General features: G+C 42.0%; 1 protein-coding gene across 3 annotated transcripts in view; it reads left to right on the top strand.

The window, feature by feature from the left end:
- The window catches only part of LOC135220779 (general transcription factor IIH subunit 4-like), a 143,557-nt gene that overhangs the window by 83,887 nt on the left and 32,867 nt on the right, over positions 1 to 26,803 (top strand). For all 3 annotated transcript variants that reach the window (XM_064258253.1, XM_064258252.1, XM_064258251.1), the window contains 3 exons: positions 694 to 877; positions 11,884 to 12,030; positions 22,022 to 22,143. In XM_064258253.1, the coding sequence (XP_064114323.1) occupies positions 694 to 877; positions 11,884 to 12,030; positions 22,022 to 22,143 (453 nt within the window). The remainder of the gene's footprint in view (positions 1 to 693; positions 878 to 11,883; positions 12,031 to 22,021; positions 22,144 to 26,803) is intronic.

The raw sequence follows: 26,803 nt of genomic DNA, 5'->3' as shown, positions 1-26,803 counted from the left end.
TGCCAGAAATGACCCCTTTTCCAGTAAGACTGCTTTGCTCATAATCACTAGCTTAATGAGTCTCTGGTAACCTCTACTTTGTTTAACACATCTAATAGTTTGTCATGGTGGTCTGCCAAATGCTTTCTTGAGATCCACAGAGGTAGCATATCTCATCCTTTGCATGACATTTTGTCAGTGGCAGCCTCATTATAAAGGCTGCTTATTTCATGTACTTTTTTGCCTGTTGGTTTCATAGATCTTGTGATATGGTTTCAGCATGTAATTTGCTAACATTTCATCCATCATCTCTTCCCCTTTTTTGTCTAAAAAATTCAGTGATAAATCTATGCATATGGCTGTTGTCAAGGTATTTTCAGTTGAAAACCTTTTGCTCTGAGATACATTGCCAGGCATATTGAGTGGTAAATTCAAGTGTATGGATAAAAATTAATAGGTACCAAGAATTTGTTAGTGTGTTGCCAGTTATTCAGACCTTAGCTGAAGATCTCAAGACTATTGTTGCATCCTTCTAAATTGCTATTGGCTTTCATGAAGTACATTTATTCCTTATATGCACAGTATAAACAAAGAAAATGAAGACTATTAATGTGTATGTATTACATGTAAGCTGATTTCATGGCTAAACCTCATGGTTTAGCGTGAAAATTTTATTTTAATAATTTCTTAATTGCTATGCCTATTTCTCAACAGTGATGAGTCTGAATCACCCAACATGCAGATAACAAGTTCTGGCTTCCAGTTTTTGTTGTTGGATACAGCATCACAAGTTTGGTTTTTCATTCTAAAGTACCTGGAAACTGTTACTGAACGAGGTCTTAGCCTTGTCGAGTGTCTAACATTCCTTTTCAAGCTCTCATTTTCAACTCTAGGCAAGGTAAGTGTGTAGTAAAAACAATTTTTTTGGGGGGGAGCATTTCGTATTATGAAATTCTTTCATACTGGAATGTACATAATCTATGTTACTCCTTGGTGTAGTGATTTAGGCCTATTACTCTACTGTTTCATAAAAGTAACTTACCAAGTAATTACTTACCTAATGATTATGCTCGCATGGCATCCTAAATTCAAAAATTTACGAACAAGTGACCATTGTAATGTAGAAGTGACAGGCCCTGCCCACTGCAACAGGATGTAGTGAGCAACTGAAACCAATGGCATCATTTTTATTTATGTTGTGCATGCGACTACATGTTGCCTTGCTTGTTCCTCAATTCATGTTCGCCGGTTTTATTGCTGAAGTCAGTGACATACCCTCTGAGGTTTTTTCCTTTCAGCTGTTGCATCGGCTTGGTTTGATTTGCTTCTTAGCTTCTTTCTCAATTAGTTTAGTGTTTTATTATGTCTGATTCTAGTACTTCCAGCCTTTGTTATTGTAGTGAAGACTGCAAGATGCTGTTGACCAAGCTTTATTATGATGCACATACTATGTGCAGAAAGTGTAGGGGACAGGTGTGCACTAAAGATCTTACTTGTGATGAGTGTAAGGACTGGGATGAGAGTAAATGGAAGCCTTTGGAATCTCACTTACATGATTTAGAGAACAGGATTAACCTTTTAACGCCGAAGGGGTATAATAAAAATCGTCTCCCGTATGGCGGGGGGTCTCGGAGTGAGCGCCGAAGCAGAAAAAATATTTTTTTCAAAAAATCACAGCGCACTTAGTTTTCAAGATTAAGAGTTCATTTTTGGCTCCTTTTTTTGTCATTGCGTGAAGTTTAGTATGCAACCATCAGAAATGAAAAAAAATATCATTATCTTATATAAATAATGCGATATATGATAACGCAAAAACAAAATTTCATATATAATTGTATTCAAATCGCGCTGTGAGCAAAACGGTTAAAGCTAACGAGTTAATTTTTTTTCGTTGTATTGTACACTAAATTGCGGCAATCATTTTGGTATATAACACATTGTAAAACAATCAAAGCAACACAGAGAAAATATTATCACAAAATGTTTTTTCAAAAATTCACCATAAGTCGAAATATTGTCCTAGAGACTTCCAATTTGTTTCAAAATGAAGATAAATAATTGAATATTACTATACTGTAAGAGTTTCAGCTTACAATTGCAGTTTTCGACCATTTCGGACGAGTTAAAGTTGATCGAATGTCAAATTTTTATATATATATTTTTTTTATATGCAAATATTTCGAAAATGAGAAAAGCTACAACCTTCAATTATTTTTTGTTGTATTCTATATAACATTGCGCACATTTTCATATATAAAACTCTATGAAACGCCTAATATGAAATGGAGCAAATATTACGAGATTGCGACGTATGCATTTCAGAGATTTGCGGCGAAAATCCGCACGCGGAGTGAAGGAAATTTTTTTTTTAAATTCACCATAAATCTAAATAATGTGCTAGAGACTTCAATTTTGTTTCAAAATAAAGATAAATGACTGGATATTACTAGACTGTACAAGGTTTAGCTTACAATTGCGTTTTTTTGACCGTTTCGGTAGAGTCAAAGTTAACCGAACGTGGTTTTTTTTCTATTTACTGTGATTTATATGCAAATATTTCGAAAATGAGAAAAGTTACAACCTTCAATTATTTTTTGTTGTATTCTAAATGAAATTGTGCACTTTTCATATATAAAACTTTATGTAACGGCTAATTTAAAATGGTGCAAACATTACGACAATCGGATGAAAAAATGTCTGATTTTTTTCGGCAGTTACCGCACGGGCGTAAGGAAATTTTTTTTGTTTTCATAAATTCACCATAAATCGAAATATTGTGCTAGAGACTTCCAATTTGTTGCAAAATAAAGGTAAATGATTGACTATTACTAGAATGTAAGAGTTTTAGCTTAAAATTCTTTTTTTTTACCATTTCGGTCGAGTCAAAGTTGACCAAAGGTTGAAAATTTGGCACATCGTTATTTATATGAAAATATTTCAAAACTGATAAAAGCTACAACCATGAATTGTTTTTAGTTGTATTCTACATGAAATTGCGCACATTTCCATATATAAAACTTTATGTAACGGCTAATTTAAAATGGTGCAAACATTGCGACAATCGGACAAAAAAATTGATGATTTTTTCAGAAGAGTTACCGCGCCAACATAAGGAAAAAGTTTTTTTTTCATAAATTCATCATAAATCGAAATATTGTGCTAGAGACTTCCAATTTGTTGCAAAATAAAGGTAAATGATTGAATATTACTAGAATGTGAGAGTTTTAGCTTACAATTGCGTTTTTTAGACCATTTTGGCCGAGTCAAAGTTGACCGAAGGTTAAAATTTTGGCACTTATCGTTATTTATATAAAAATATTTCAAAACTGATGAAATCTACAACCATGAGTTGTTTTAGTTATATTCTACATTGCACACATTTTCATATATAATACTCCATGTAATGGCTAATATAAAATGGTGCAAAAATTATGTCAAAGTGACGAAATAATTTCTGAGATGTGTCGCTGATGCTTTTTAGTGCGAGAAGAAAGAAATTCGCGCTTGCGCGCCTGGGTAACAATTGTAAACAAAACAACGCCTTGATCCGTGAGCTCCCAGCATCCCCCAAGGCGCGTGATTCAAAAGTTTTCGCCTGGTAGGCCTATAATTATTTTTCCGCAAATTAAAAAAAAAAAATTTTATATCGACATACCATACGTCCAATCGGCACCCAACAGACAATTTATGTCGAAGTATAATACATCCAGTCGGCATTTAAGGGTTAAGAAGGTGGCTGCTCAGGCCAAAAGTAGGCCCTCTGTGAGTAGGGGTTTATCCCCTAGACCTAAGACAGACTCCAGTCTGGTGCGTTCTACTCCCGGTAACAACTTTTCTCCTATCCTCACTAGTTTGATTCCCCGCTCTGCCAACATGGAATCAGAGGAATTTGTTTTTGGTGAATAGAAATTCATTTCTCGATATTTGGTTTGGGTCCCACAGTAAGCTGTATATCCTGCTGTTACTCCCGTGCTCAGCTCCCATACTTCTGAACCCGATGCCATCGCCAGTCTTGAATCTAGGATTAACTGGAAGTTTGATAAAAAGTTTAATCTAGTAGTTTCTGTCTCCGAGTTGGCAGCTACTCTTTAAGTCCTGATGGACAAAGTGTAGTGATATAGTGCCAAATGTAGTGCCAGTGGAGGAGGTAGTTTCCTGTACCATTGGTTCTCCTAGACGAAGGTCACTGTCCAGCTCCCCTGCACCAGGGAGAAGACCTACCGAAGGTCCAAAGGAGACTGATTGAGTTTGCCCACAGGTTGCTGTCCCCTCTGTCAATCCTGTTGTGAGATCCCAGGATGTGACCGACTGCTGTTGGAAAGGCATGTCAGTGGATGTGCGCCGTTTGTCTTCCAGTTCAGACTCATAGTCCGATCACAGGCACCGTAGGCACTACGTGAACTCCTCTAGACCATTGAAAAGGCATATGTGTGATTTGGCTTCCAAGACTCCTGTGCCAGTCAAGGGGCACAAGGACACCTCTAACCTTGCCCTTCCTTCATGTAGCTGTGGGGTAGATCCCTCATTTTTTGTTCTGGTTCATCTGCCTTCTCATCCAAGGGATTCACCTGTGCTCCCATCTCCCAAAGATCCTAAGAGCTAGAAGCTCCGTGCTAATCACTCATCACCTGAGCAACTCTCTCGTCGTGAGGCTCCCACAGCTGAGAGCCCACTCCTGAGCGCACTCCGATCTCCTGTGACTACGCGCCCACCACTGGCTCCTGCACAACCTACGGGCTGCTCTAGGAGCAAGAGCCTATGCTGGCATAAGGCCAACTTAATCTCAAGCAACATCCTGTACAACCAACTCTTGCTACTTTGCTTACTGCACTCGCTTCCACGCTTCCTGCCCCGTTCCCATTTAACACGCACCTATGCCTACTTCCGCTCCTGTACCTCCCGCACCTGTGCCTGCTATGGTTTTCCAACCCTTGGCACCATCTGCTTCGGGACAATGTGCTCATCAGCAGCAGACCCAAACTTCTGAATCAGACAACCCCTCTCTTGCACCATTTAGGAAACTTGCAGAGATCCAGAGTTATATCAGGAAAACCCTACCTGTAGGAGATTTCACCAAGATTCCTGATGACCTCTCTCCAGTTTCTTCAGAGGACAAAGAAGACACAGACCAAGACTCGACTCAGCTGATGGCTTACAAGGCTATGCTTCATTTTTTCCCGGAGAGTTATCCTGGTTTTTTCACACCAGCTACTCTTTCGTCTCTTGCCTCTTCGTTCTTGATGTCGAAGACTCAGCTTAAACGCTCTCTTCTGCCCAGTTATTTCCACCGCCTCCAGGAAATCTTTGAAAATAGTTAAGGAGTGGCTCTCAATGAAGAGAGAGCAAGGGAAGGCGACGTTTGCACACCCTCCTTCGCACCTGATCAAGAGGACCTATAGGCCAAGGGGACTTCTGTAGCCTCATCAACTCTTCATGCCACTTAGCCTTCCCCTACAGCGGAGTTAGACCACTTAGTCAAGAATTTGTTCAAGGTGTTTGAGGTGTTCAGTTTCTTAGATTAGACAGTGGGTGCTCTTGCTAAGAAGATTGAGAATACCTCAGAATTGACTGACTCTTTCTGCAGACCTTCTGAGGGTGCTCTCTTGTGCAGACAAGGCAGTTGTGACAGTTTGGTGGAACTTGCATCTCTCTTCGCCTTCAGGCTCCTGAAGAAGAGAGACCTTTGGTGTTTGTTTGTTTCACAACAAGTATGCCTTCTTGGAAGTCAGCCTTGCTTTTCGCACCTCTGGACCATGCCCATCTCTTCCCGCAGTACATTGTAGAGCACATTGCTTCAAATATGCAAAAGAAGTCCACCCAGGATCTTCTGACAAAGTCTTCACATTCCAAGTCTTCCTCATTTGTGCCCTTTTGTCTGAAGTTCGTCTCTCCCCTCCTGCAGCACCCCTTTAGTGGGGAGAGACCCCTAGTCTCAACATAGACCTCGCTCTAACCTACACCTCCAATTGAAGTCCCTCAAGAAGCACTCCACCTGCAAACTCCAACCTAAGAAGTGAGCCAGAAGTCCTTTGTGCCTCAGTGGGAGCCAGGCTTCTCGCATTATGAGAGAAGTGGGCTTGCAGAGGAACAGAGCCATGGATAGTTATGGAGGAGTTGTGGTGGGATCACAAGCCAAAAAACAAAAGCTCAAAACACACTTGTACTTACCACACACTTGACACACTCAGGGCAAGGAGCTGCACTGACCGCTGGATACGGCCGTCATAACACTACCCACAAACAAACCAACAAGGACTACAACCATACAGCAACTCAACAACAAACCAAACAAAAGACCACTGCACAAACCATCACTAACAACATAAAAAAACAATAACACAACAAGCCAATACAACCACCTACAACATCAAGGAACCACAACAACTCACCAACAACAACTCACAACTCCAACAACTCATCTACAACACAACAGAACTCGCAAGCTTAACAGCCTTCCAACACACAAGCACAACAAAATCTTCAACACAGGCACAACAACTCTGTAATGTCAATATCAGTCAAAACACTCAGTAACAAATAAAAAAAACAATATCACACAACACAACTGAGCATAAAGAAATCCAAGACTGCTCCACTGACTACAGTTACTGACTGACTGCCCAGAACTCTGATCATAGACATTCTCTGACTGACAGGGCAACTGCACCAGCAGACAACCCAGAACTCACCAACAAGCAATTCAATCGCTAACCATCTATCCACCAATTACGCGCTCTCTCTCTCTCTCTCTCTCTCTCTCTCTCTCTCTGCTCTCTCTCCTCTCTCTCTCTCTCTCTCTCTCTCTCTCTCTCTCTCTCTCTCTCTCTCTCTCTCACAGAAAACCACAAACAAACACATACTACACAATCTTAACAGCGACACCAACCACAAAACGTACTCTCTCTCTCTCTCTCTCTCTCTCTCTCTCTCTCTCTCATCTCTCTCTCTCATCTCATCTCTCTCTCTCTCTCTCAACCCTCGAGGACATTGTCAAATGGAACAAACAGATCGTTCCTCCGTATTACCTCCCCCATTATATTTAACTTGTCTCCTTACACTCACAACATCCACACTAAATAGCCTTTTGCAACACCCAAGAATGCTCATAGGCAGGCCCCCTGGATCTCGTTCAAGTCCCATCATGCACTCAGTCGCATTGCCATTTGCTTCTTCCAAACCACTTTCTTCCAGGCTCACATTATCTCCCTCATGACTGTCCTTCAAAATCCCATTCACTATCTCATCTACCCCTTCTGACTGTTGTCCTAATATCTCCCTTATTTCTGTTGCTAAACCACTCAGTTCATCCAGAAAGTTCATCCATAATTCTGCTAAACCCTTGCAAAGCTTCATCCATACTATCAACTACTTCCCTACTACTCGTAGTTCCCTTCCCACTGAAATCTTACTCACCCCTGTTAATTCAAACCCACACACGCTATACTTATCATTCTTTCCCTCAAAGTCATCCGTATTACACTTTATCAACTGTTTGTACTCTAACACTAACACCCTTATCATGCAGTTAATGCTTCTCCCTTTCATTCAATTTCACACTCTTTTGCTTACTACTTCTATACTCAACCAATACCAACTGCCGATCTTCCAGACCCATTTGCTCACAGACACTCGGCTCATACTCATTCATTTTCAGCCATTCACTCATCGCATTCCCCAGAACGTACTGTGGTACACCTTTCCACCTATGCAGCTGACTATAATGTGCCCTTACTTCATCCATACTTCCATCTACTTGCAATTTCCCCAAAACATAACTCAACCCACTCGGTCCCACTTCTAAAATCTCAGATGGCCTCTCAAATTTCTCCCTTACCTTATTCACATTCATTCTTCCTCTCAATCACCTCTTTCAATACTTTACCCCCAACCTTAAAACTTTCAAACCTTTCACTCACTTTCTTCCATAAATCCTGATCACTCTCAGACAACCGCAATCGCAGCCTAACAATCTTTTCAAAATTTAACACATACTTGGAAGTAGACATACCTATACTCTCTGCAGTGTGGAGTTGTATACCCACACTGCACGCCCTACATACATATCCCAATCGTTGTCATGTTTATTCATCATTTGTAAAATCTCCATCATTGTTCTCACAGTCCTTTCAGCCAAAACATTTGTACTGGGCATATATGGAGTGGCATACACATGTACAATACCCCACGCTTTCAACATTTCTTCAAACTCCCACCCCACAAACTGGTCCATTATCACTCAACATTCTTGCAGGCTTACACACAAACACACATTGGCAACATCACTTGACCTACCATTCGTGCAACAGTTTCACTCTGTTTATCCTTGATGGGGACAACGCAAGCAAATTTACTCATGTGATCCACCATCACAATCATTCCCATGTGTCCTCTCGCAGTTCTTGGCGACGAAACACAATCAATCACAAACATCTCAAACAGCTCATTCATCTGATATTTTCCCTTCTGGCAGTCCTCACATGTGACAACCACATCAGTACAAATTTTGTTCAGTCCAGGCACAAACAATCTCTCTCATACATTCCCACAACTTATTCTTCCCCATGTGCCCAAAACAGTCATGCACCAACAGACACATACTCACAGCTGAATCAGCAGAAAACACCGGCACATACACTTCACCACGCATCCCTTCCTGATACAAAAAATCTACTATATTTTTACACACTGCAAACCATTTAGCAACCTTCTTATGCACACCCAACTCACACGGCCAATCTTCCACACACACCTCCCAAAATACATTGTCACAACATTTTTCTACCCCCGTTCTAAGAATTCTGTTCCCTATATCTATACATACATCATGCATCCTCAAAAAATCTATTCCTATCAAATTATGTGGCGGGATCACAAGCTAAAAAACAAAAACTCAAAACACACTTGTACTTACCACACACTTCACGCACTCAGGGCGAGGAGCTGCACTGTCTGCTGGATACGGCCATCGTAACAACACAAACAAACCAACAAGGACTACAACCATACAACAACTCAACAACATACCCAACAAAAGGCCACTGCACAAACAATCACTAACAACATCAAAAAACAATAACATGACAAGCCAATACGACCATCTACAACATCAAGGAACCACAACAACTCACCAACAACAACACCCAACAACTCACAACTCCAACAACTCATCTACAACACAACAGAACTCACAAGCTTAACAACCTTCAGGGAGTGTATTGCAATATGAAGTTTTCATACTAAAACTAATATTGTAATACCTGAACACCTGAATGATTCTCACCTTCCTCCCCACTTCAATTTGATAGTGAATGACTCAATTGAGGAGTCAGGCCTCTGGCGACCATATTTGCAGCAGCATTGCCAACGGTAACACAGGTAACTCATTTGACTAGATTTTACCTGCAGTGTTGGTAGCGCTGACAGTTTAAATTACCCACTTTGTGGGTAAATCTGTGGGGATATAGTTTGAGCTGGTCAGTGACCAGGGCTAATTCAGGTGTTCAGGTAAGTATTACAATATTAGTTTTATTATGAAAACTTCATTTTATTATAAAAATATCATTAGTATATGTTTAAATGAACAGTACACAACTTGGTCTTGGAAACAAAATGGTTGCTTACACAGATAAATCTATTCTATTTATATTGTTCCCATTTGTGTATAGACCTATGGTGGATGAAATTAGTGCATAGTGCAAATTAAATCCTAAGAAAACTCAAAGTGGGATTATTAGTAGTTCTTGGGGTTGGATACCCCCACCCAAATTTTTTCACTGACAATGCCTCTATAACTACATGCAATTCATTTATAATTCTAGATGTACTTCTTTGTTATAAATTCCCTTGTGAGCAACGTATCCAGTCTGTCTATTCAGTTGCACACAAAATTAGTATTCTGCACTGTACCGACGAATATCAAAACATTTCCTCAGTAAAGAAAGATCTCCAAAAATCTTTAAAAGTTTTTTTTTTTTTTTTTTTTGTTATCATGCCAAGTTTTGAATACTGTTCCACTAGTTTGATCTTTAACAGCTGCCTCTCATCTTGGGTAGTCTGACAAACACCTAATTTGTAGTATTTCTTATTGCAGATCTTACTATTAATCACTAGCACTGTAGGTGTATTAGTTGATTATGCATGGTTTGTAAAGAAATGCTTCTGATCATTGTTTACATTCAAATCTCTTCTGACTGTACCAATGGCCCTTTTCTACTATGTAGATACAGTGGAACCTCGACATACGAAAGTCCCAACTTACGAAAAATTCAAGTTATGAAAGCAAATACAAAGATTTTTTTTGCCTCTACATACGAAAATAATTCAGGTTACGAAAGGGTGTTACTGTAAAGTCCCGAGATTTGCCCGGACCACCGAGAACAATTTTAAAACTCGCGCACCGCCAACTGAGTAGACTTGCCACCATCCTCCCGCTCTCCCATTGGTTCCTGATGCTAGTCACCGCCGTAAGATCCTGCTCTCCTATTGGTCAGCATCTACCCCATCGTTTTCTACGTAAAGGCGTCATTCGGCCACTCTGTAGCAGCATCGTTATCATATGCACGCGGAATTCGTTCGTTCACATATACGATTTCGTTTGTTAACGTAAATTTGTGTTAGTGATGTCTCTTTGTACTTTATTGTGTTGTGTGAGAACTTAATTAGTACATAACTTAATTACGTATAGTCATGGGTCCCAAGAAAGTTGCTGAAGTTCACGGAAAGAAGAGGATGCTTTCTATGGAGACAAAGATAGAGATCATTAAAAAGTGCAAAGCTGGCATGCGGTTGAGTGTGATCGCTAAGGAATATGGCTGAAATCCGCGACAATAGGCACCATTCTTAAGCAGAAGGAAGCCATCAAAGCAGCTACACCTTCCAAGGGTGTGACTATTTTGTCCAACAAGAGAAGCCACGTGCATGATGAGATGGAGAGGCTGCTTCTTCTATGGATTGAGGACAAAGAAATCGCTGGCGGTACGATAACCAAGACAACAATCTGCCAGAAGGCCAGCGCTATTTTCGCTGATCTGATTGCCCAGGCCGAAGATGACGGAGGAGAAGAGACATCGACGGCAACTCCAGACTTCAAGGCTTCTCGGGTGGTTTGATAAATTCCGTAAACGGACTGGCATCCATTTGGTAGTGAAGAAATTGAAATTTTCTAAAAAAAAAAAAAAAAAAAAAAAAAAAACAAAAAAAAAAAAAAAAAAAAAAAAAAAATTTTAATGTGTTTCGTAAAGTTAAGTGTTCATGTTTTCTGCCATTTGTCCTCCTCCTCTGTCGCCACTTTCAGAGATCGCCTCACTCGAAAGGTAAGGTTCCACATTTAACTACATATGTACGTACGCACAGTATTTCTTGTACCCTGTACACTAATAAACTTTATTTACAGGTAATCACAGTTAGGTTAGGTATTGAATGGTCCAAATTGTTGTATTTAATTTTTTATTGGTCAATTTAGCTTTATTATAAAATTTACTGTGGTGTTTTTGTAGGGCTTGGAACAAAGTAGGCAATTTACATGTAAAATGTGGTTCAAGATACAAAAAAATCAGGTTACGAAGGCCACTTCGGAACGGATTAATTTCGTATCCTGAGGTACTACTGTATATGATATTAATTCTAGCAATCTGGCTTTTCTTTTTGTAAGACTCAGTATTACATAGTTTTTCATAAGTTGTGATCCAGATTTTTTCTGTAATTTTTCTTTATATTTCATTGCTTGCAAATAACTACTACTACTACGGCAGAAATAACTATGAGGACCATTCTGTTTCCTTGATAAATCTCTTTCTGTAATGGCATAGTCACTAAATGCTTTTATTTGTGGTAAAATTTTATATATAATAGTATTTTAAAGTTATAAAAAGTTACTTCTTGCTTCATATACTGTAAAATTTCCAGGATTATAGCATGGAAGGAATGGATGACAGACTTCTAACGTTTCTTCAACATTTGCGGGAATTTGGTCTTGTATATTTAAGAAAACGAAGTTCTGGGAGATTCTACCCAACCAGACTAGCTTTAAATATTACTGCTGGGCAAAATAAGGTTTGTACAAATTAATGTTGTACTGTACATATTTGATTTTTTCAGAACTTATGTATTTTAACATTGACATCATGCTACTCTTGTTTATTGTAGTTTCATATTGTTGGAAGTCTGCCTTTTTTCTGCCACAGTTATTAACCAAAACTCCATTAAAAAAATCATGCTCTCATCAACTTGTGAAATTTGTCATAAATATAAATGAAATTGTGAGTTCTTATTTATAAATTGTGGCAAAGTAAGTCACAAGAAAATATCCCCAAATAACAGCAAAAACTCTCATTTTAATCATAACCAGAATGGCAGAAAATCAAATGTCAAATGACACGGATTCTCTCAAAACATGTACTTTTCTGGGTCGACCTGTGTTCACCAGTGAAAAAGTCCTTCTACCCTCTTTTCTGATATAAATACTTTCTAAATATACCAGAGAAAAAGTTAGCATTGGTATGTAGAAGTTACTACCCTCGCACGAGCACCCCAAGGGCGTCGTGTATAAAGTTCAGGGCGTATGAAAGCCACTATTCACAGGTCTCCTGCCATTTAGAGTATTCCTTGTCAAAATCCCCTATAAAGGGTGCACCGTACCAACGGTCCCATCCGCACCGTCTTGAACTACCCCCGCTACCGCCCGACGCGAGCGCCCTCACTCATCCTTCTTTAGAAATTGGGACAGTAAACACGCGTTTTCGCCTGTGAATTTTTGTGCCCCAATTTTTTGGATTATTAACAATGGCTGTAGCTCAGATGTCTCCGACACCTAAGTTGAGTACCCCAATTTCTGTTTTTTCAATAGATATAAAATTGGAGTTCCATTTTAGACCCGTGAGCTCGTATAATGTATTGCGTGAGCATGGTGTCTCAGCCATCTTCAATGCTGCGAGCGGGAACGCGAGGCATTGTTGTTGTTATTGTTACAATGAAAATTTTTTAGCGAAGTTATTTCAACATGCCATCCCTCTCATCACATGTTTTAATAAACAATATTTCTATATTAGTGCATGTCACCGCCATATGATAATCATTTCTAAGTTATTTAGATTAAAGGGATTTTGACGAAGGAAAAATCTATTTCTGGGCAAGGGTTCGTGGCACCCGGTGAAATAATCCCTTAAGTTCATTATTTCTAGGTAAATAATACTAACATTACCAGAGAAAAAATAAGAATAGGGGGATGTCAGAATAACTTACTCGCTCACCCTAAATAAAAAGAGGGTGTCGGTATGTAGCTGGGGCGAGTGAGACCACTACCACGAACCTCTTGCCATTTAGAATTCTCCTACATCGAAATCCCCCTCCAGAGAGCTGATACACGGCCGGCGCCGTCAACTACTACTACTCTACCTACGATGCCGACCACAGCGCTCCTGGTGGCCATCCTTGAAGTTAAACGCCAATCTTGAGCGCAAGGGTGGGAAAACAGGGGGGGATTTCACTGGGGGACACGAACCCTTGCCCAGAAATAGATTTTTCCTACGTCAAAATCCCTTTTCTGGGCTCAGTTCGTGTCGCTTCGTGAAATAGTACCAGAGAATTAGCACAAGATTGGAACAAAATTAAGAGAGGGTCATAATAAAACAAAAAATTAAAGAAATGAATATAATCTAGTTAAAACTTACAAGTTATCATACTTAATGTTAACATAATCTACTGAATCCAACTTAACATATAATTGGACTTAAAACTAGACTTAAAGTAACCTATGATAACTTAAAACTAGATTTATGTAATTACATATAAGTGAGGTTCATAAAATAAATCAAGAGAGAACACTCACTAATACTTAAAATCTAAGACATTAAATATTACAAATATCTTGGTGTGTTTCCCTAGCATAAAAATAAGGGAAACAACACCGATTAGCTACAATCAGTAGTCAACATTTACAGTTGTGAGTGCCCCTAGCAAAAAAATAAGGGGCACGTCACCATAGTTAGCCTTTAGGCAGCTAAGGCTGAGGAACGCAAATGAACATGACGGTAAGGTTAGGTGCATTGTTAGTGAGGCAGGCAGAAAGGAGATCTGGATCTTCTACTACAACTACTGTGCAGTGTCAGGGGAAACAATGTTTCCCGCTCCCACTGCCGGAAATTTAAGAGATTCCAAGGACTTTAAATAATAACATCTAAAAACTGTCGGCGATTTCCAGCCCGTGTACTTCTTCAAGTCATCGAAATTCATATGCTGGAAATAATTAATAGAGGTGGCTACTGCCCTGATGTCATGGGCTTTAGGGAATGAATCAGGATTAGCTTGTTTGATAAAGTATAGGATTTGTTGTCTAATCCCTTTTATTGAAATAGTACCACCTTTTTCCCTCATAAAGAGTGGGCCTGAGGATCTGGAAGATGTCCTGGACAGATAAGCTCTTAAGGTCGTCACCGGACAAAGAGAAAGGTCTTGTGGAAGAGGGAGGACCTTCCAAGGGGCCCATCTCATTAAGGGATCTTCATTCTTTGCCAGAAAGCTACGATCTGGTGATAGTAAGACTTCTCCTGAAGGGAGGAATTCTACATGTCCAGCATCTCTGGAAAGGGCCGACAGTTCTGATATTCTGGCTCCTGAGGCCAAGCTTAATAGAAATAAAGTTTTCCTCAGTAGCATTAGATAAGTACATGAATCGTTGTCAGTATCTGAAGCCAGTTTGAGAACATCATTCAAGAACCATGAGACTGAACTAGGCCTTTCTGAGGGTCTGAGCCTAGCACAGGCTTTAGGAATAGACATAAAGTAAGAATCTGTTAAGTCTATCTTAAAGCCAAACTGGAAGATTTTCTTTAAAGCTGACTTATTAGTGGTAATAGTACTAGCTGCTAAACCTTTTTCAAACAAAGACCTGAAAAAGGATATAGCTATATTAACTGTCATGGTTCTGGTGTTTGTTTCCTTCAGGAAATTTGCCAGTTTCTTTACAGCAGCATCATATTGACGTAAAGTTGATTCCCTCTTATCTGATTCTAAGAAAAGAATATTATGGGGATCAATATCTGCATCTCTCTTAGCCGCAAACTTCATGAAGTCCATAAAGTTAGGGTTTTGAGAATTCCTGAGGAAGCGAACACAGTCCTCATTTGTACTGACTGGGATAGCCTGGGATTGGGAATCCGTCGAGGTCGGAGACCCAATTCCTGGAGCAGAGGATACCAGTTGCTCTTGGGCCAGTCCGGGGCTACTAGAGCTACTTGTCCCTTGAACGTCTTGAGTTTGCTCAGGACTTTCAACAGAAGATTCACTGGAGGAAAGATGTATATCTTCCTCCATTGATTCCAATCTATGGACATGGTGTCTATGGCATAAGCCAGAGGGTCCAGGTTGGGGGCCACATAGCAAGGGAGCTTGTGGTTCGCTTGGGATGCGAAAAGATCTACTTGGAGACCTGGGACCATCTGGCATATCCACTGGAATGAGCGCTTGTCCAGGGACCACTCCGATTCTAGAGGAACTGACCGAGAAAGAGCGTCTGCTATCACGTTCCTTACTCCCGCTAGGTGGGTGGAGGATAGATGCCATTTGTACTTGGTTGCTAGAGAAAAGATGGCTATCATGACATGGTTCACATGTTTTGATTTGGATCCTCCCCTGTTGATGCAGTGTACCACTACTGCGCTGTCCAAAACCAGCTTTATGTGGGAATTCTTGGCTGGTAGAAGCCTCTTCAGAGTGAGGAATACTGCCATTGCTTCCAATACGTTTATGTGAAGCTGGCGGAACTGAGATGACCAAGTTCCTTGAACCTTCTTGAACTGAGAATAACCTCCCCACCCGCTCAAAGAGGCGTCCGTATGGATAACCAATGCTGGAGGAGGGAACTGGAGAGGAACTGATTTGGACAGGTTCTTGGTCTCCGCCCAGGGGCGGAGACGTTTGCGAAGAATCTGCGAGATTACTGACAACTTGTCTCGAGATTTGACATTTGCTCTTGAGCGCCAAACTCGATTTATATCCTTCAGTTTTGCTTTTAGCAGAACGTCTGTCACTGATGCAAATTGGAGGGAACCTAGGATCCTTTCCTGGTTTCTCCTTGATGTTTGTTTGCATTTGAGGAATTGCCCTATTTCTTTCCTTTTGACCACCGGAATTGACAGTGTGGGAGTTTAGGTCCCACTGAAAACGAGACTCCGGCGTAAGCCTGGACTTGGTCTTGTTTATTTGGAACCCTAGATGTTCCAGGAATTGGATTACTTTGCTTGTGGCTTTGAGGCATTCCTCGACGGTTGCTGCCCAAATCAGCCAATCGTCGAGGTACGCTACTACCATTATCCCTTGTGATCTCAGCTGTTGGACTACTACTTCCGCTATTTTCGTGAAGACCCTGGGGGCTATGTTCAGCCCGAAGGGCATCACTTTGAAAGAGAATGCCTGGTCTCCCAACTTGAAGCCTAGGTATGGGCGGAAGTGTCTCGCGACTGGGATATGATAGTATGGGTCTGTAAGATCGATAGAGATGGTGACGGCCCCACGGGGAAGTAAGGTCCGCACCTGCGAGATAGTCAGCATTTTGAACTTGTCGCAACGAATGAATAAGTTTAGACGGGACAAGTCTAAGATTATTCTTCGTTTTGTTGAGCCTTTCTTTGGCACGCTGAACAAGCGTCCTTGAAACTTTAAATGTTTGACTCTTGACACTACTCCTTTCTGAAGGAGCTCTTGCACATACTCTGTCAATTCCTCTGTTGGTGGTTGAAGGAATGTTTTGGATGGAGGAGGACCTTTGATCCAACTCCATCCCAGCCCTTTGGACACAATACTCTGTGCCCAACTGCTGAATTCCCACCTGTGATGGAAGAGAAACAGCCTCCCTCCCACCTGAGGGTTCTCACTGCTGCTGTGCAGGACGTGCTCCACGTCCTCCACGGAAGTGTCTGCCTCTGTTGGTTGCCCTTCCGCCACCCCTCTGGCGAAATGCACCTCTAGCCCTGCTTCCCCTTGCAAACCTATTGATGATTTGGAATGCCTGGCTTTCAAATACAGGATTGAAAGCCGGGAAACAGTGTAGGAGGTCGAGGGGTGGCTTTGGGGAGTCAACAGGAGGATGGGCTGGGTTTGACCTTTTGAAGTCGATGGTTGCACAGGTTGTGAAACCGGGACTGCCTGCACAAATTGTTGCTGTTGCTGTGATTGGAAGGACGGGAACTTCCTAGGTTTCTTTAACTTCTTGGAGCTAGAAGGAGTGCTTTCCTGCTTCCTTTTGGTGGAAAGACCCCATCGAATCCTAAGGCTCTGGTTGAGCCTGGTCGCCTCGTGCTGTACTTCGTTCACAGCAGCTTCTGGGAAGAGGTCAGCTCCCCAGATTGTGGACGACAGCAACTTATTCGGCTCATGCCGAATCGTAGCTTCCTGCAGGACATGTTTCCTGTAGTTCCGTCTTGCTACTACAAACTCGTACAGATCCGACTGGACGGTCTTAGTTTGAGCTTTTGCCAAGAGCTTGAACAGAGGCTCCGTACCATAAGTTATGGCGGCAACCTCTGTCATCACCAAGGCGTTAAGCGTCCTCCCTAACCTAGTCCTTGCTTCGAATTCGGCTTGGATTAGGTTATCCGGCAACCTTGGGAGTCTCTCGCCAAACTGATCGATGGCACAGTCTGGCTTGAGTTTCCCAACAGTGAAGGTTGCCGGAAGGTCCGCCCAGAGGTCCCCAAAGGCTGGGAAGAGTGGGGATGTTGGATCCGACTCCCTCAACTGAGGGAGAGGTTCCTCTTTCATTGCGGCCTGAATGGTCACTTCAGCAATCTTTGTTGTGAAGGAGAGTGGTGCCTCATCCTCCGTCACAAAGATAGTGAAGGGGCTCTTGAATGCCTGGAGCTTGGTATTAGTACAATCCCAATCTTCCAGGCATCTCACCCATTCCCTCTGAGCCTGCTCCCGACTGTAGATAACAGTCTCTTTAGGGATCTTGTCTTCCCTATTGAGAGCTGCTTCCGTCAACCTAGCGTAACCGAAGAAAGGTGGTTGTAGGTCGGCGGGATGGAACTCGAAGTCCTCAATACGACGAGTTCCGCAGTCCGGGATGGAAATCATTCCATCCTTGAAGGGTGCAAAGGCTGCTACCCTCCAAGGATTGCTCATGGTGAAAGGGGGAAGGGAGTTATAGTCAGGCATCGGAGGCATTCCGGTGCCTGCTAGAGGAAGCACTGCTGAAGGGTTCTGACTGAGACCAGCCAGCCGGTTCTCCTGGTCCGTCAGCCGATCCGAGATGTTCTGGATCAACTGTCCGGACTGAGCAAACGAGGTGGAGATGTGGGCGAGCATCTCGTCGAACCTAGTGTTCATCATCGTGCCCACCATATTCCCCACCTGTTGCATGACCCCTGCTGTAAAGGATACAGCTCCGGTAGAAGAGGAAGGTGCTGGCTCGGCGGTAGCATGGACCTTCTCTTTAGAGGATTTACCTCTTGACCCTTTAGAGTGTGAAGATGAAGAAGTCTTCGCTTTCTCTGCTCCGGGATGGTGAGCCGGAGACTTACGAGAAGAAGAGGCCGACGTCTTCTTGGAAGACGACCTCTCTAGGGTCTTCTGCTCTCGTTGTCCCTTCACCTTGGGAACAACTGAGGCAGCAGACGACTTGGCCGGAATATCTGATTCCGTAAAGCCTTGGAAAGAAGATGAAGCCAAAGGGGAAGAAGATCCAGAAGCGCCCAAGGGAAGCCCTTGAGCGCCCAACAAACCTACCTCAACTAACAAATCACCTCCTACCGTCATAGGTTCAACATTGATATCCAGCGTAGCGACGTCTGCAGAGATGTCCGGAGCTCCGCCATCCATCAGGGCCTGCTCCACCTGGAGTTGAATGGCAGCGATAGTCAGAGCTGCCGCAGCCGGGTCGACGTAGCCGGTCGACTTGCCGCCTGGGAAGATCCGGACAGCCATGCCCTTGTCCAGGATGTAAGGCTGTCCTTTTGGCGCGTTTTTGCCGAAGCCACCGACCCAGGCTTTCAGGGTGGCCAACGCGGCGTCCTTAACGGCGGCAGCCTGAAACAAAGGGTCATTGTAGTCCTTACAGCGAAGCCCCAGAGATGTATCATTAACATATAAAACTGATAATTGAACTATAGCAGTATTTGCCAAGATTTTTTTGATAGTATATATCCAGAAAAGACTATACCTACACTGGTATATACTTACTCCGTCCAAAAACTGTTCCACCAGCTCGTAGCAGATGGAGCAGGCTTCGTGGTGCCACACGATCAGGTCCTTGTGGCGTACGGCGCAGGGAGCGTGGGACCTGCAGACCTCGTGTCCACAGGGGTCCTGGAGGACGGCGTTACAACCAACCTCCTGACAGTTGGTAGCCTGTAAGTGGACAGATACATAAGTATCACAGGACTACTCGTATGATGCTCCGCTGCATGCCGGAGTAGAGTAAAATTTTTGGGCATAATCCTCTCCTGTAATCCGTGTGAGGGAGTCCGTGGACCCGGTAAACTGGTTGAAAAACTCCGGTACACACCGGAGCGAAGATTTCCATCAAGCCAGATACCTACTCATACACTTATAGTACACCGAAGTTTCAGGAGGGTACGACACACCGGAGAACGTGAGAAGATTATCCATAAATTAAGACTAAATAAAACAGACAAAAATGAAATAGGAGCTTAGCTCCGCCGTATGACTCTTCCGCCAACCCACGGAATGCCCGGATGGTAAGCGGACGTCCCGCCAGAAAACGGAAGAGACAACGGTTACCAACAGGGAAGCATGTAAGGTCTATACCAAATTCCCCCTCCCCCCGAATAGCTGGCGGAGACAGCTATACATCTAAAGGTATAGAAGGGAGGGGGGAGAGGGAACCGGAGAGCAAGGCAGAACGCCGGAGAAGAACCGATGCGAGCTGGTGGGGTGGCCAACCCCACCCGAACACACAGGGACCTCCCCGAACCTCAAAGAAAACGAGACCGGTCCGACAGGACCCCCCATAAGTCCATAACTCCCGTATCCTCCCTGATAGGGAGGAAGAGGGGAGGGGTGCCCGGATGATCGCCATGGCGACCATGAGCGAGCGAGGACTAACCCTCCCTCCGGGTGGGAGGAAGGGAAGGGGGGACAGGGACTAGGGCGATCAGTGGCTCTACGCGAGGTCAGGTGGACCACGAGGCGATAATGCAACAAAACATAGCCTAGGTCGAGCTGACCACGCGAGCGCAAGTGGACCACAAGGCGATAATGCAGCAAAACTAGCCTAGGCCAAACTGATCGCCCTCACATGCAACCCACAATAAATACATCGTAAAGAAAGAGAAAGGAAATCACTAGTGGGAGAAAAGAGGGACGTCCAGGAGAAGTAGGCTAGTTTCCCCGAAAGAAAATAAGCGAACCACTCAAGAGCTGGCCTATGCCGACGTGGAAAGGAGGGCGACGGCCAGGATAAGTAGGCTAGTTTCCCCGAAAGAAAATAATCGAACCACTCAAGAGCTGGCCTATGCCAACGTGGAAAGGAGGGCGACGGCCAGGATGGCTGGACTAAGGAATAACATATAAGTGTATTCATAATACCCACACGCCTAAACACCTAGACAAAGGGACATGCATGCATGAACACTAATCTAAGGCACAGGCAAAGGATTTCCGAATAGTATGATGTAAAGCAATAGAATAAAAGGGAACTTCTGTACCACGTGAGAAAACTCATATAAAAGTAAATATACACACGGAATAGATACCACGGTATGGGAGAACGAGGTAACTACCCGACCTGAGGCTAGCCGGCAAGGCGAGCCATGCGCCAGACCAGAAGACTATTATCGGACCTAAAAAACGGTAAAAACAGCTCCTGGCTGGCAAAAAAGGAAGTGTATAATCTTTCGGGGTACTTAACTTAGCTGCGGCGATAGCTTGCAGTTCCATGGTTAAAGATAATCCCAAGAAAGCACACAAAAAACACAGAGCAAAGAGTAGCACGTGCGTTCAGAAGTTCACTTACGAAAAGGATGGCCACCAGGAGCGCTGCGGTCGGCGTCGTAGGTAGAGTAGTAGTAGTTGACGGCGCCGGCCGTGTATCAGCTCTCTCTGGAGGGGGATTTCGATGTAGGAGAATTCTAAATGGCAAGAGGTTCATGGTAGTGGTCTCACTCACCCCAGCTACATACTGACACCCTTTTTTTATTTAGGGTGAGTGAGTCAGTTATTCTGACATCTCCCTATTTTTATTTTTTCTCTGGTAATGTTAGTAGTATTATTTACCTAGAAATAATGGACTTAAGGGATTATTTCACGAAGCGACACGAACTGAGCCCAGAAAAGATATTATTCAAGGGATCGTTATCCCAGAATGGCGGTTGTATCAACACGGTCGAGTTCCGACAATATAGAAAATGCATAATTTCTTATATTACGTTATGAGAGTGGGAGTTCCTATGCAAAGCTCATTTAATAATTAAATTATATATAAAACATAATCTATAGATAAGAGAAACAAGAGGAATATTGGAGATTTCTCCCTTCCTCTTTCTCTGTCCCTCCATGAGCTATCTAGGCCTCCCTCTCTCTCTCTCTCTCTCTCTTTTGTAATATAATTAGTTTATATTTTGCATGTGATAATTTTGATATTTTATGTATAATTTAGTATACTTACGGTAGTAAACGAGAGTGTTATAAGTATAAGGACCCTTTATAGGTGATTTTGACAAGGACTACTCTAAATGGCAGGAGACCTGTGAATAGTGGCTTTCACACGCCCTGAACTTTATACACGACGCCCTTGGGGTGCTCGCGCGAGGGTAGTAACCTCTGCATACCAATGCTAATTTTTTCTCTGGTATATTTAGAAAGTATTTATATCAGAAAAGAGGCTAGAAGGACTTTTTCACCAGGCGACACATGTCTCTCCCCAGAAATAGATTTTTCCTTCGTCAAAATCCCTTTTTCATTCTGTTCAAATCCCTTTCTGTGCATAATGAATAAAATTTGTTATTTAATTACTGGATAGGTGTGTATAGAAAAAAGTAATATAAATTTTGAAACTGACAAAGTATTGATCTATTATTTTTTTTTATAGGACCACATTGATGCCCCTAAGCAAGGAAATTTGATTATTGAAACAAATTATCGAATATATGCCCATACAACTTCAGAACTGCAAATTGCTCTTCTCAATATTTTTTCAGAAATAGAAGGAAGGTAAAGTAGAGAACATTATTTTGTATATTTTGTTTGATAGTGTGTAATATATAATCATGCAAATTACAAATCCTGATATGTATATACTATATAATCATACAAATTACCAATCCTGATAATTTTACTGATGCTCTCATGCATGACCTATGCATTATAATTTTAAAAATAGGTGAAACATCATTACCATTATTATGGCAGAATTGCAATTTGATTTCTTTGGGTTCAGCAGATATCACTGTTGTCAACAAAAATCCTAGCATTTAGGATTAACATAAATGGGTTGTCACTAACTATCCAGAGGAAGAGGGGTACTGTGGCTGATGCTTTGATAGTAAGTAGAGTAAAGAGAAAGTAATTATGCCTAATTCCTGCTTTCCTGAAGCTAAACAGATTAATTTTGGTTTTGGAAATAAAGGATCTAAATGAACTTGTTGCTTATGGAGGTGTAGGTCCAAATGATATTTTTCCTCAGTATATTGTGTGAAGATGGGAGATGTCAAGAGATCTTTATATTCAGGTCTTGAGGATTAGTATATGATTGGTATTGCCTGTTGTACTTCTTTGATTTAAATTATGGAAAGATGTTCATGATCATGTAATTGAATACGTGCTTGGAACTCCTGAAGTTCAAATTAGTGCTGCTGCTTGCTTTGATGAGTAAACCCTTTTGAGTGCCATCCACTCTTAATATGTGTACATAGACTATATTGAATTATGAACTTCTTTTTATCTATTTGGCCATGTTCATTCTTTATTAAAGCTCTGCAGCTGCAGAATTCTACTTTTCCAATTATTGTGCCTGCTTAACTAGTCATAGCATTGGTAGTAATATCTAATTTCTCCTCAGCCTTTTTTAACCCTCAAACGCCGACTGGATGTATTATACGTCGAATAAGTTGTCTGTCGGGTGCTTAATTGACGTACGATATGTCGACTACAAAAAGTTTTTTAAAATACAGTGGTACCACGAGATATGAAATTAATCCATTCCGAGGCGGCCTTCGTATCATGAGTTTTTCGTTTCTTGAACCGCATTTTACATGTAAAATGGCTAATCCATTCCAAGCCCTCCAAAAACACCCCAGTATATTTCATAATAAAGCTAAATTGACCTTTAAACAGTGAAATACTACAACAATTTGGACCATTCAGTATACTAATATGTATGTACCTGTAAATAAAGTGTACAGTGGTCCCCCCGTATTCGCGGGGGATGCGCACCAGCCCCCCCCGTGAATAGTTAGAACCCGCGAATTTTTGGAACCCTAAGGAAACGCTAAAAACAGCCTATTTTGTTTGTTAAAACTCAAGAATAACCACTAAAAATGTTCATACTTGGTTTTTTTAATAGTTTTATCACAAAAAGTGCATTTTATGATGAAATTGATAAAAAAAACCCAGGAATTTGTGGATATTTCTCAGAAAAATACTGTGAATGCGCGAATTTTCCGCGAATAATGGGGGGAAACGTTCCCGAGAGAAATCTGCGAATGTGTGAGTCCGCGAATACAGGGGGCCCCACTGTATTAGTGTACATGGTATGCAAGAAATACTGTATGTACATGCGTACGTATGTAGTAAAATGTGGAAGCTTACCTTTCGAGTGAGGCTATCTCTGAAAGTGGCAACAGAGGAGTAGGACAAACGGCAGAAAACTTCTTATAGTACGTACACATAACTTTACGAAGCACATAAAAAAATGTCAGGAAAACGTAAACTAAACTTTATGTACCACATTAAAAAAACTGTAACACTTAACTTTACAAAAAACTTAAAACTTAAAAAGGGATTTTGACGAAGGAAAAATCTATTTCTGGGCAAGGGCCCGTGTCGCCCAGTGAAATATCCTTTCAGTTCATATTTCTAAGGTAAATAATGCTAACATTACCAGAGAAAACTAAAAAGGGGATGTCAGAGCATTCTGACTCGCTCACCCTAAATAAAAGAGGGTGTCGGTATGGTACTGGGGCGAATGAAACCACTACCACGGGCCTCTTGTCATTTAGATCTCTCCTCCACAAAATCCCCTTGCTAGAGAGAGCTGGTACACAGCCCGCGCCAGCAACTACTACTACTTGCTCCCCCACGCCAACACCAGTGCCTCTAGCGACCATCCTTGAAGTTAGAAGACCAAGCTTGGGCACAAGGGTGGGAGAGAAAAAAGGGGGCTTTCACTGGGCGACATGAGCCCTTGCCCAGAAATAGATTTTTCCTTCGTCAAAATCCCTTTTCTGGGCTCAGTTCGTGTCGCTTCGTGAAATAATCCTTAAGTTCATTATTTCTAGGTAAATGATACTAACATTAAACCAGAGAAAAAATAAATTCAGGAGGATGTCAGAATAACTGACTCACTCACCCTAAATAAAAAGAGGGTGTCGGTATGGAGCTGGGGCGAGTGAGACCACTACCACGAACCTCTTGTCATTTAGAATTCTCCTTCATCAAAATCCCCCTCCTGAGAGAGCTGATACACAGTCGGAGTCAGCAACTACTACTACTACGCTACCCACCACGCCGACTGCAGCGCCCCTGGTGGCCATCCTTTTTGTTAGCAAACTTGGATACACACGTGCTACTTTTGCTCTGTGATTTTCGTGTGCTTTTTTGGTTTATAACCTTCACTATGGAATTAGCAGCTATCGCTGCAGCTAAGTTAAGTACCCCGAAAGGTTTTACACTAGTTTTTTGTCAGCCAGGAACTATTTTTACCGTTTTTTAGGTCTGATAAAAGTCACCTGGTCTGGCGCATGGCGGCCTTGCCGGCTCGCCTCATGTTCGGTTAGATTCTCTCTTTATTACGATGTATTTATCATTTTAGGGGTTGCATGTTAAGGGCGATCAGTTTGGCCTAGGCTAGTTTTGTTGCATTATCGCCTTGTGGTCCACTCACGCTCACATGGTCAGCTCGACCTAGGCTATGTTTTGTTGCATTATCGCCTCATGGTCCACCTGCGCTCGAGTCGAGCCACTGATCGCCCTAGTCCCAGTCCCCTTCCCCTCCTCCCACGTGGAGGGGGGTCTGTCCTCGCTCGCTCACGGTCGCTATAGCGACCATCCGAGCACCACTCCCCTCCCCCCCCTTTTAGGGGGTCACGGGAGTTATGGACTTTAGGGAGTACTGCTGGACTGTCCATGTTCTCTGTGAGCTTCGGGCAGTTCCAGGTGTGATCGGGGGGGGTTGGCCACCCCCTCTGCCCGCATCAGTCCTTCTCCGGCGTTCCTTTTGCTCGATTCCTCTTCCCCCCCCTCTTCCCTAGTTATAGCTGTCTCCGCCAGCTATTGAAGGGGAAGGGGGATCGGTCGGTCCTACATGCTTTCCCCATTGTGTATCAGTAGTCCCCTTCGTCGTCTGACGGAGCGCCCGCTTGCTATCCGAGCGCCCCGGTGGTTGACGGAGGGGTTTTACGACAGAGCTCCATGCTCCAAATTATTATTTATTTATTTTATATACAGTAGTACCTCGAGATACGAAAGGCTCTACTTATGAAAAACTTGAGATACGAAAGCCAGTGCGAAAAATTTTACTGCTCTACATACGAAAAGTTTTCAAGATACGAAAGGTTGTCGCTGTAAAGTCCCGAGATTTGCCCGGACCACGAGAACAATTTTAAAACTCCCGCAGCCGCCAAACTGAGTAACTCGCCACCGTCCTCCCGCTCTCCCATTGGTTCCTGATGCTAGTCACCCCATAAGGTCCTGCTCTCCTATTGGTCAGCATCTACCCCTTGTGCTTTAAGTATTCTATTGGTAAAAGGATGCTGTAAATTGAAAAACTTATTCATGCAATACATTTAATAAAAAAAAAACATAAGTAAAGATAGAATAAAGAAATAGAAACTGAATGGTTATTATACTGTTTGGTAGTTTCAAGTAGTTATGAAAGAGAGATAATGAAAATTTATGGCTTACTGTGTAAAGTGATTGCTTGTCGATTGTTCGATACTCGTAAGTGCTGATGTAAACAGACGTTTGGAAGCTTTTTTGTTTGTTTATTATAGTTAATGGTTACTTAATAATTATTTGAAATGAGTACATGCAATACATTTAATAAAAAAAATTGTGAATTAGATATCATAAAATATAAAATAAATCAGACTGCCAACAAATACGTATTTTTTAGAATTCTTCTTCTGTTTTATTATTACGTTATGTATACATATGTTTCATTATAGCTGTCAGTAACTCGGTATCTCCATTAGGTAAAGATAGAATAAAGAATAGAAATGAATGGTTATTATACTGTTTGGTAGTTTCATTAGTTGAAGAGAGATACTAATGACAATTTATGGCTTACTGTGTGCTAGGAAAAATGATTGCTTGGCGCTCGTTCGATACTCGTAAGACGGGTAAGAGCTGAATGTAAACAATCGATTGGAAGGTTTGTTTTTTGTTTGTTTGTGTATTATAGTTAATGATTAATTAATAATTATTTCAAATGAGTACATACTGATTATTTATACATTTTATTGGCATATTCTAAGCTTTTAGCTTCTTAGGTTTAGATGTCAGAATCATAGACTAGGCTATAGTAGCAACCGCTAACATAGGCTAGGCTTATTGCTAAGGGACATATGCTAAAGTCCTAATATATGCAGTAAAAATGGGGTTGAACATTACTTGCAGTTGAATATTACTCAAGTATGCACAGTATTTTGCCATT

This window comes from Macrobrachium nipponense, chromosome 2, assembly GCF_015104395.2.
Source record: "Macrobrachium nipponense isolate FS-2020 chromosome 2, ASM1510439v2, whole genome shotgun sequence".
Lineage (NCBI taxonomy): Eukaryota > Metazoa > Arthropoda > Malacostraca > Decapoda > Palaemonidae > Macrobrachium > Macrobrachium nipponense.
The sequence above is the reverse complement of the archived record's forward strand: the minus strand, read 5'-3'. Positions and strand labels throughout refer to the sequence as shown.